Below are 10,319 nucleotides of genomic sequence, written 5' to 3'. Positions count from 1 at the left end.
ACCTGTCTGAATTGCACAAAAAAAAGCATGCGGTCATAAGTACATCATGATGTAACCAGAAAGCACATAGATACCCATCAAAAATTACTTAAGCTTGAGCATGGTGAACTTAACAGGGGAAAAAGTGTTTATCCCACAAGGGAAGAAGACATGGAAAAGGAAATATTTAGTGGGAATGAATTTGCTTATAGGGTAAGAATAATTATACGTGCTTCTTCGTAAGCATTCGTGTCTGGCGATGGTGAGAGATGGGATACAGGCTGGGCAGACACCTGGCCCCATGCTTCACTGCTCCCCATAAGGAAAGAAGGAACATGAAACCTTACTAATAGCAGCAGATAAATAATTCAGGAAGTAGACAAATTTGGGGCATGTCAGCTACTGAAAGGAGAGGAGAAATATAAGGAACTGCCCATGTTGCTGTGCTTGAAGGGGTTTTGCCAGTCAATGTGTCTGTCAGTGGAATTTTTTTTTATCCTGTGGCATACCTGTGCAACTGGAGTGAGAAGGAGAGAGCGCATCCCTTGCACAACCAAATCACGGCAGCTGATGAGCCCTTGAGAGACATCTGAGCCTGCAGCATCCTCAGGGACATTGTACTGTTGTCACAGGTTTCTCCTACAGGTCCCTTGTGCCAAATCCTGAGAAAAAAAAAAAAAAAGACTTCCAGTCCTAGGAAAAAGGAAGAAAGCCAAAATCAAGAGCATCCAGAGCAACCTGCCATGGAGTTGTTTATCACGTGGGCAAAGCTCTGCCTGGGTGGCTCTGGCTCTCGGGTAAGGGGGGCATTCCCGCAAGCAGAAGGCAGCGTGCTGTGCTGGCAGCTGGCCCCAGAGCATCCCGGTGCTGGGAAGCTCCCAGGAGACATCGCATTATTCAAGGAATGATCTCAGGAAGGACGGCCAACCTGGGCAGCAGAACACCTGCAGGGCTGGTCAGAACACTGGGGCAGGGAAGGGAAGAGTCTTTCCCGCAGGAGGCCGAGGTTGCAGGCTGGAGCAGGGTGAATGGAGGGGCTGCAGTGCAAAGCCAGATGATCTCCTCTGCCGGACAAGATGAAGTCCTGAGGTCAGTGGTTAAGTGACACACACTTTGGCATTTCTTTCGTTAAATCCTGGACCTGTGTGTGTGTTAAACGGAGCTAAGGGCTGGGGCAAAAGGCAGTAAAAACGCTCTGCGCTGCCTATGCCAGCAGAAACCCTTCTGCTCACCACCCTCGCAGAGACTGATGTGCCTTTCTCCTCTGGCTATGGTGAGTATATCCCCAGTTCCACCTGGAGAATATCCAGCTTCCACATCAGGAAGCTATTTCTGGCTGGAAGGGGTGGACACTCGAGTTTGCACTGATTTCAGCTCTCTTCACAGCTGCCTCTGCAATGCCTGGGCATGCTCTGCCACACATGGCGTGCATTTTGCACAGTAGATCCTTTAATTAGTGCGGAGTTACAGACTTTCTGAATGAAAATGTGGATATATAGAGTAAAGCACGCCTATATCATCTTACTCCCTATGGCCTCGCAGATAGAGCGGGGACACACTTTAGAGAGAGATGAAGACGACGGCTAATTAAAGTTTGGAAGCCAAGCTGATTTGTTTGAGAACTTGGAGTCCTCAAATGATTTTAGGTGTGAGCCAAGTCTGGCATTGGATGAGCAGATGGGCTTCATGCCTCCCTGGCTGGAGAGAGGGAGATTAAGAGAGCAAGGCTTTCCAAAAACAGGAGCATGATTTTTGCTAGAAGGACTTTGCCATGTCAGAAGCTCCCACATCTGTTGGCTATGGGGAGCCCTGGGTGGTGCTCGGGAGCAGAGTGGTCTCCTCCTTGTGTAAGGGATGGAGGAGCTGTGAAAGGACACCCAAACCCTCATCCAGGAGTAGTGGGGAGCATCTAGGGGAGGACATAATTTATCTGACAGAATTCATATGGGGGATTGTCAACAAACTGCCAGCTCTTTATTGTGGAAAATGGGTTATCTCTCGCAGGTGTGCTCAGAGGAACTCCAACCAGTGAGGGGGAGAAAAGAGCCAGTGTCCAGCTATTGACAAAAGTGCTCTACCCTCAGTTTACACCCGGGCTGCTGCTGTAAAGCCCCTGCTATGGGATTAGCTGTGGTCCCCACGGCGTTATGGGGTGGACCTAGTTATGTCCTTGCTGACATCTAGAAGGAGTCCCCTCCCTTGCTGGGAGCAGGCACCGGCAGCGACCCGTCACCAGGCTGAGCTGCCTCCCTGCAGAAAATGAGGCCGTTTGGGGCCTGTTGGAAAACTTCTCGAAATTTGGGTGAAAAAGGCAATATCTCCAAATAAGGTGTGAACGAAGAGTCCCATCAGCTCGGGCTGCTCTCTCCAGCGAGCGTGCAGGGACCTCTTGTGGCAGCTGTGCCCGAGAGCTCCTGTCCCCGCTCTTCTGTGTCCCAGGCTGCTTCTGGGACAAGTCTGGCCTCCCAGCCTGGGGGACGTGAGTATTTGGCCCGATGTGGTGTCAAGGGACCTGTTTGTAACTGGGCGTGGAAGTCTCCAGCTCTGAAACCAACCCCATCGCTGCAGAGGAAGGGAAAAAAGGAGAAAAGGCTGGAAAAAGAGCTTGTAAGAAGCCACTGCTTGATGGCAAATCCTGGTAAAATTAAGTAAAATCTGGTCTGAAAGTATCCAAAAAGTAGTATCTATATAGCTGTTGCTAGTGCTCAAGCAGTGGGATCAAAACCCCTGAACTGGAGGCTCAGTTAATCACAGCTTAAATTCCTCTGATGCGGAAGTGGTAGGTAAAAGCTCTCCAGTGTCCAGAAATATTTTAACTATTCCTGTCCCTGACCCAAGCCTGGCCAAATGTTCATCTTTAGAAGAATAAAACCACAAATGAAGGAGTCCCTGGGACAAATAGGGCCAGGCTTGCAGATGGTTCATGGTCTGGGACTTTACCTGCAGGCAGGTGAAGGGCAGGGCTGTCCCCGTGGAAAGGGGCAGCTGAGATTTCTGAGGCTAAAACACTGCAGACTCCTCATTGGGAATCATCTCTCTGCAATTTTATACTGCCATTAAATGATTTTTGTCCTCAGTGCTCTGAGCAGCCCGGCATGTCTCCAAGGCATCTCTCCCTTTCCTCAGCATATCTTATGCTAAACAGAAATGTCTGCATTTGGCCTTCTCAGTAGCAGATTAGCCGGTGTGATCCTTCAAGTCCTAATACATGAGATTATTTAAAATCCCTTGAGCGGTCAAGTCTGCCAATTACTTCAGGCAGCGTCTCCCTGCTACTTAACCGCTATGAAATTACATTGTCTTGTCCGGCTTTTAAGCAAATTTCTGCAGCACGAACAGATGCTTCTCATTCTGTTGGGACTATCTCACCCCTCTCCTTCAGATCTGACTTAATTGCTCTCCTCCTCAGTGTCCCTTCCATCAGCATATTACTTGTTGATGTTTTGGTGTCCATCACCCCAGCCAGGGCAGCAACTGAGAGCTCAGGCTCCACATGTTTCTGTTTCAGCAAAGGGAAAGTAGAATATTTCATCCAAAATTAATACCTCAGAGGAAAGGCAGAGTTTGACATTAATCAGTGCGTACACAGCGACTCATCCCATCTGCAGAAGAGAAGCGAGGTCTGAGCAGCAGCCACGTTTCTGGTGGAGACATCAAAAAGCAACAGGGGAGCGATCAAATTACGTGAAGCTGGAAAAGCAGCGTAGTTGTAGGATGGAACTAAAGAAGTCGTGGGTATGGGATCCTGAATTCCCACAAACCCAGGACAGCAGAGCTGGGGTATCCCAGACATCGGGGAGCTCCTCTCAGGACCAGACAGGGGACAGGGGATGGAGGACAACTGTTCTGTGGGCAAAGAATTTTTTTTGGCAGGGTAACTGGACCTTTTTGCTTGCTTGATGTGCAATCTGAGCCGGTGGTGAGTGTCTGTGTGGGTCCTTACCCAGGGTGGGGGGCGGCTCTTCAGCACAGTGCAACAGTGCAAGACCCTCACTGGCATCACATGCCGGGGATGCTTTGGGGGGAAGGACCACTGACCGCAGCACCTCACGGGTGAGGTGTTCAGCCACCCGGTGCTACCAAGGCGGAGGAGGAACCTCAGGGGAAGGAGGAAGATGTCCCCAGCTCCAGCACAGCAATGGGACACCCAGGCCTGCGCTCCGTGGCACGCTTACAGCTGGCTTTTGGGCTGGCCATTGTTTCTGCCGTGCAATGCACACCCGGGGTGCCCATTTCCCATTCCCCCCCTCTCCCTGAGTCACACGCTCGCAGGGAAGCACTGCCCCTGGGTGTCTGCATCTCTGCGTGGGGGCATGCGGGAAGTGCCAGTGCCAGCAGCGGGGCGGCTCCCGCAGCCCCCCTGGCCCTTCCCTGCGGGACGATGCTTGCTGTTCCCCAGCCCCGGGGGCCAGTGGATGCCCATGGCTTTCAGGGCCAGGGGTTGCTGTTGGTGGCCGGTTCTTTCGCCGCCTTCCGCCTGCTAAACCGGGGACTGGAGCGACTGGTGCCGCCGCCGCCCTCAGCCTGGCGCAACCGCTGGAAGTGGCGCAACATCTGGACATCGCTGGCACACAGCGTGCTCAGCGGCGGCGGGGCGCTGGCCGGGTGAGTGGCCCCGGGCACCGCGGAGCCCTGGAGGGCATCTGGGTCTGGGGGGAAGGAGACGGGGACACTGGACTGCTGGGGGGGGGGAATGGTGGCACTAGAAAGGAATGGGGGTGTCGAGGGACCCCGAAGGGAACCTGCAGTCAGGGGGGCACTGAGGGAGACTGAGTCCAGCCAGTGGGTAATGGGGGTGTTGGGGGACCCTGAGGAGCACTGAGAAGGGTGTGGACCTGGAAACTGGGGGGCACTGAGGGATGGAAGGGGGATCAAGGGGCACAGGGGGACCGAGGGACAGGGAGGCACTAAGGCAGCAGGGGATAGGGAGACTCTGGGGGAAATAGGAGGACAGGGGTGGGTGGTCATGGTGGGATCAGAGGGACGGGAGGGGTCCAGGAGGGGTCAGCAGCACCAGGTGGGCACCAAGGGCACTGGAAGGGAATTGGGGGACCAAAGGCACTGCTCAGCACTCACAAGCCCTCTCCCTGCAGGTTCTGCCTCCACCCTGGACTGTCTGAGGACCTGGTGGGCACGCACCCACCCGGGGCACACAGCCTGGTCGCTGTATCTGTAGGTGAGGGGGAGGAGTGGGCTGCCCCCTGTTCTGTCCCCCAGGGTGTCCCCAGGGGCTCATCGGTGCCTGACACCAGCCCCTTGAGCCATGTCGTGGGCAGCGACATCTCCAGCACCCCAGACAATCGCCCTATTCTTGGCAAAGGACAGTGACTCCTTTCTGTCCCACGCCACCCACAGCCAGGAGGTACTGGGCACCAGGCTCCCCACCACTGTCCTCATGGGGCAGCCAGGGCTTGGGGCACCCCAAACATGCCCATGATATGGGGTTCATGCAGGTCCCCCTCAAAGCCTTGAGCTAAACCTACCACTGTGGAGGCCAGGAGCTTTGAGTCCTCTGGCTATGTGAAGCTTTTCCCCGCCCCCCCCCCCCCCCACCTTGTCACCCTCTTGCAGATCTGTCACCAGCCCTGCGGTCAGTGCTAACCAGCTTCCTGGCATGGCTACAGCTCAGCAAGGAGGTTTGAGTATCTAAAATGCCAGCATGGGGTTGGTTTGGTGGCAGCGAATCCTGCAGCTCTTAAGGGCTCCAGGCTGAACAGGATCTGATTCTGGGAGGGTAACAAGGATGAGGGTCAGTGTGCTGCCTTCACTCTCACCCTTCTCTGGGAACAGATCCAAGTGATCAGTTAGTGCCTCTCCCTAGGAGCACATCTGACAGAGTGATTGCAGGAGGGACCCAAAACACACCAATTTCTTTCTCCTGCCATGTGTGATCCTACTCCCTGCGTGACTCACCACCCACACAGGGTTTGGGCTGAGCTGTGGCCATCATTCCCCCGGAGGGGCTGCCCAGGCACCAGTCAGGTGCAGAGACTGCTGGGGAGGTGGGGGGTGTCCCTTGGCACAGCCCTTCCCGGTCCCCTTCTTTGCTCATGTCCTCTCTGATCCCAGGTTATTTCCTTGAAGACTTTGTGGACATGTTGTGCCATCAGAAACTTCACCAGTCCTGGGAGCTGCTCTTCCATCACTCCGTGGTGAGTCCACCAGCCGCTCTCCGAGGGACAGACCCTGGCACTCGTACTGCCAGGGAGGCTGGGGGACAGGAGCAGGGCTCCTGCTGTTGCTGGTGTGTGTGTTTGCTGCCTGTTACAAAATCACTCTGATTTTTCTGCCTGGGGAGAGGAGCCCAGATGGCAGGGCCTGGAACTCCTCTTGGCCCAGCTCCTCTTCAAGGGCCTGCAGAAAGGCACCCAAAGATGAGGTAGGAAACAAAACATGTGGACAGAGTAGGGAGGAAGAGGGCTGGGGGGCTGATCCATAGTAGTGGCGTGGACAGGCAGTGACTCAGCTGTCCCCGCAGGCACGGGTGAGCAGCTCAGCTCCTGCTGGCTCTCAGTCACTTGAGCATCTCCCAGGAAGGGCTGCACGTCGCCTCCTTCCACCTCCTGCTCCCTGGGGTGCTCTCCTCTCATTCGGGTCAGAGCCATGGCCATGGGGCTGGTGTGGCTGGAGCAGCTGTGGTGCAGGAGCCCCACACCAGTGCCAGATGTTGGCTGTGCCCAGCGTGGGTTTCTCTTTGATTGCCTCCAATGTCTGGATGCAGGAGTGTTGAGGATGCTACAGGGCAGGGGGGTGGCACCGCCTGGAGCTGAGCAGCAGAGACGCTGCGGGGTACAGGGGAGGCACATGGGTCTGCAGGGCCTGGGGGTGGGGGGCAGGGACAGCACTGGGACCTACCTGGAATGAGACAGGGGAGGCGATGGTCAGACCTGCTGTCTCACAGACCCAGTGAGCCCTGTGGCTCTGCTGGCTGTGGCTTGTGAGTCAAAAGGTCATCTCCACAAGAGAGCTAATTTAGGCCAAGACAGTGACTTAATGAGCAGGGAGCAGATAATCTCATTAAAGAGCCAATACAGAGAACAGCATTAATGGTATAAACTGAAGGACGGAGTGTGCTAAAGCGTGGGCAGACAGAGCCTGTCCCCCCGCACAGCAGGGAGGGTGCAGGGCAGAATCGTGCCCACGCTGCCCCCAACAGCCCTGTCCTCTGCTACAGCATCCCACAGCCCCAGGGTGCTTCAACCCAGGCTCGGGGCATCCCGAGGGGCTCTCTGATGCACCAAAATCGCTTAATCCCTGCAGCGTGCCTGTTCTGGGGAGAATCCCTGAGCCAGCAGCAACCATAGCCCTCAGCTACACATCGCCCCTCCTGCCCCCTTCACTGTGTGCAGAAAACCTGCTGGGCCACAACCAACTGCATTCCCCAGGTCACAAAAGCAGGGTTAGGTCTGGCTGCTCTGTCTCCTCTGCCAACCTGGAGTTTATAGAAGTGTTTCCCTCTCCTCCCACTGGGAAAAAAACCCAGTTCAGGTTTCATGCAACAGTGGGGAGGCTTTATCTCATGCCTGAGGCTGCAATGCTGCAGAGGTATGTGTGGGGTGATGACCAGTGGTTTGGCACTGGCGTGATAACTATTTCCACCTCTGCTCCATGCTGTGCCCAAGCGTGGAGGGCTCCGGCTTGCAGCAGCTGAGAGCAACCAGGTCCCAGGCTCAGCCTCCCTTCTTTCTCCTTCCCAGGTGATTGTCTGCTTTGGTATCGCAGTGCTGCTCCATCAATATGTTGGGTTTGCCCTCGTGGCTTTACTGGTGGAGATTAACTCCATCTTCCTCCACCTGCGGCAGATCCTGCTCATGGCCAACCTGATGCACACCACCTGCTACCGCCTCAACAGCATCGTCAACCTGGGCACCTACGTGGTGTTTCGCATCGCCACGCTGGCCTGGATGACTCACTGGCTTTTCCTCAATCGGGAGAATGTGCCCCCGGCAACGTATGCTGTAGGCACAGTGGGCATGGCAATCATGACGCCCATGAACCTCATCCTCTTCTACCGCCTGCTGCGTAGTGACTTCTTCAAGTCCTGCCAGGACGTGCAGCGGGAGAAGGAGGAGTAGCCCCCTTCCCCGCAGGGTCACGAGGATGAGCAGCCCGTGGAGGAGGACAGCAAAGTTGGTGGAGAGTGAACGTGGCTGTTCCAGTACCTTGTGTGGAAGGTCCACGCTAACAGAGCTTTTGGGCCTTTCTTGTGGCTGCAGATCCTGGGCCCTGCGCAGCAGAGAAGGTGCTCACGGACCAGGCACTGGGGCTCTGCTCCCCCTGCACCTTTGGATGACGCGGTCAGATGAGCAGGAGCTGCTCAGAGAAGCCTCGACAGCTCTCGCAGCTCCCCGAGGCACCGCTGACATGAGGAGGGAGCAGAAGAGCACTGTTTCCCCTCTGCTCTTCTGGACATCCAAACACCACAGCAGTTCCAGCTGCTTCCTCGTGATTTCCCTCTCCATCTCCAGCTTTTGTGCAGGTGTGATGTTTCCAAGGTGGTGCTCTGGAATGACCTCCTGCAGTGTCCTGCCAATGCATCAATGTAACAAGACTTGTGTTCCTCTCAGCTCCAGTGCTGATATTTTACCTGTTTGTCTCAGCTTCAGCACTAATACTTAACACATCCCTTGCGATAAACAACTTCGTCTTTTCCATATGCTCTTTCAGTGGTCTGGATCTTTCTTCCCTCTGTGTTGTGTCTATGGTAACAATGGACGTCTCTGTGGCTTCAACCTTTACAATAAAATAAATCGGAATTAAAAAACCCAAACCCTCACTTCTAAGCCAGTTGACTGATTAATTGTCTAGATAGTAATTGCTCAATTTCAGTTTAATCTATATTGCTTTAGCTAAGAAAAAAAAAGACCAGCTATTTATTTTTCCATTGACTGTTTTGTGTAGTTCTCTTGTGAATATTGCTTGCATTGTATTATGAAAACACATGCATGTATTTTTTTCCATTTCAGACATTCACTTCATAATTTTTTTCCCCCTGTGTTTCTCCCTTTCCCTTTCTGAGGTGTTATCTGCCAATTGTTACAGTAAATGAGGCCTTTTTATGTAGGTTTTTAAGGGTCACTTTTCATTTTTGAGAATTAGTATTCATAATTGTATGTCTGCTGTGCATTTGGATGATCAAATCAGCTGGCAAAACGAAGCTGTGTTAATTGGTAAACTGACACAGCTTGGCAGACCAGCTGAGCTCCAGGACATAGAAACTGTTACGCTACTTTGGATGAAAAATACCAAATCACCGGAGTGCTGCAGCAAGAGAAAAGTGTGGAAATGCCCCGTGAGGCTCAGGACATGAACACAGACCAGCTTCCGTACTTCAGCATCGCAAGTCTTCTGTTCTTCTTCCATTACCCTGGACTGATTGCATTTCAGGCAGCTTGCTTTTAAATATTGTGAGAGCCCACCAAGTTCCCAAAGAAAGTGGATGCAGAATAGTGTTGAAGTTGCCTGCCTGCAGCTTTGGATGAACTTTGGACATACTGAATTATCTGAAATACTTCTTACTTTCCTTTAATCTCTAAAGGACAGTCAACACTGTAAGAGAACACACCAATGGGCCTTGCATGTGTGGCACTCTGTGAATTCTCTTCCCCACTCTTCAATGAAAATCAAGACGCGATTGGCAGATTTACTGAGAAACTTGCAGGGTACACATCCAAGCTAAAATAAGGCTGACATCCTATACAATTTAAGCTTGTGTTTTCAGTCAAGTCACCTCCTTTTTGCAAAATGTTACCATGCAAACATTTACATATGATTTCAGAATGCGTGCAGCTTTGTTCTATCTTTTTGAAAGCATGGGATACTGGGAAAAATGTTTTTATATGCTTTTGAACAATACATCTGTCACACTTTTATTCTAGGAAACAATATTCCATTGTGATGATTGGGTCCTGTTCTTTGATGTAGTAAGTTGTTATATGGAAAAAAAACCAAAACACAACAACCTGAAGTGGAATAATCTCTTTGCTGTTCTAAATTATGTCTACTTGTGTGTGGAAAAATTGCACCAAGTATGTTTAACTACAGAAATGCCTTCTAGCGTGATCTCATTCACATAAAGCAGTAACTCCTTGGGTTTTTAAGCAGTTGAAGTCTGTGAGAAAATGATGCTTCCCATATTCTCTCATTGTGAACTGCTGTAGCCCAGCCCATTTCTGTCAGTAAGTACCGTTCATTCTCTAAGGCTGAGTGCTGCCTCTTGCATTTCTCTGATGACAGCATGTCCTTCTCTAACCTAAAACCCTACAGCTATGACAGACCTGTCTCAGCAGCAGTGAAGACCACATCCCACTGACTGCCTTGCCCTTGCTGGCTGTTTCATC

General features: G+C 52.5%; 1 protein-coding gene across 3 annotated transcripts; it reads left to right on the top strand.

Annotated features, from left to right (window-relative positions):
- Positions 1–283: 283 nt before the first annotated feature.
- Positions 284–9,686, top strand: TLCD2 (TLC domain containing 2). 3 transcript variants are annotated; one of them, XM_074844986.1, is made up of 5 exons: positions 284–1,068; positions 3,927–4,584; positions 5,073–5,155; positions 6,049–6,131; positions 7,677–9,686. In XM_074844986.1, the coding sequence occupies exons 2-5, from the start codon at positions 4,118–4,120 to the stop codon at positions 8,052–8,054; spliced, it is 1,011 nt and encodes a 336-aa protein (XP_074701087.1). In that variant the 5' UTR covers positions 284–1,068; positions 3,927–4,117; the 3' UTR covers positions 8,055–9,686. The 3 variants fall into 3 exon arrangements, with proteins under 3 accessions (XP_074701087.1, XP_074701086.1, XP_074701085.1); XM_074844985.1 differs by having other exon boundaries at positions 284–1,252; XM_074844984.1 differs by having other exon boundaries at positions 284–4,584.
- Positions 9,687–10,319: the final 633 nt, after the last annotated feature.

This window comes from Strix aluco, chromosome 19 (assembly GCF_031877795.1).
Source record: "Strix aluco isolate bStrAlu1 chromosome 19, bStrAlu1.hap1, whole genome shotgun sequence".
In the NCBI taxonomy this organism is placed as follows: Eukaryota; Metazoa; Chordata; class Aves; order Strigiformes; family Strigidae; genus Strix; species Strix aluco.
Note: the sequence above shows the minus strand (reverse complement) of the source record. Positions and strands in the feature narration are given on the sequence as shown.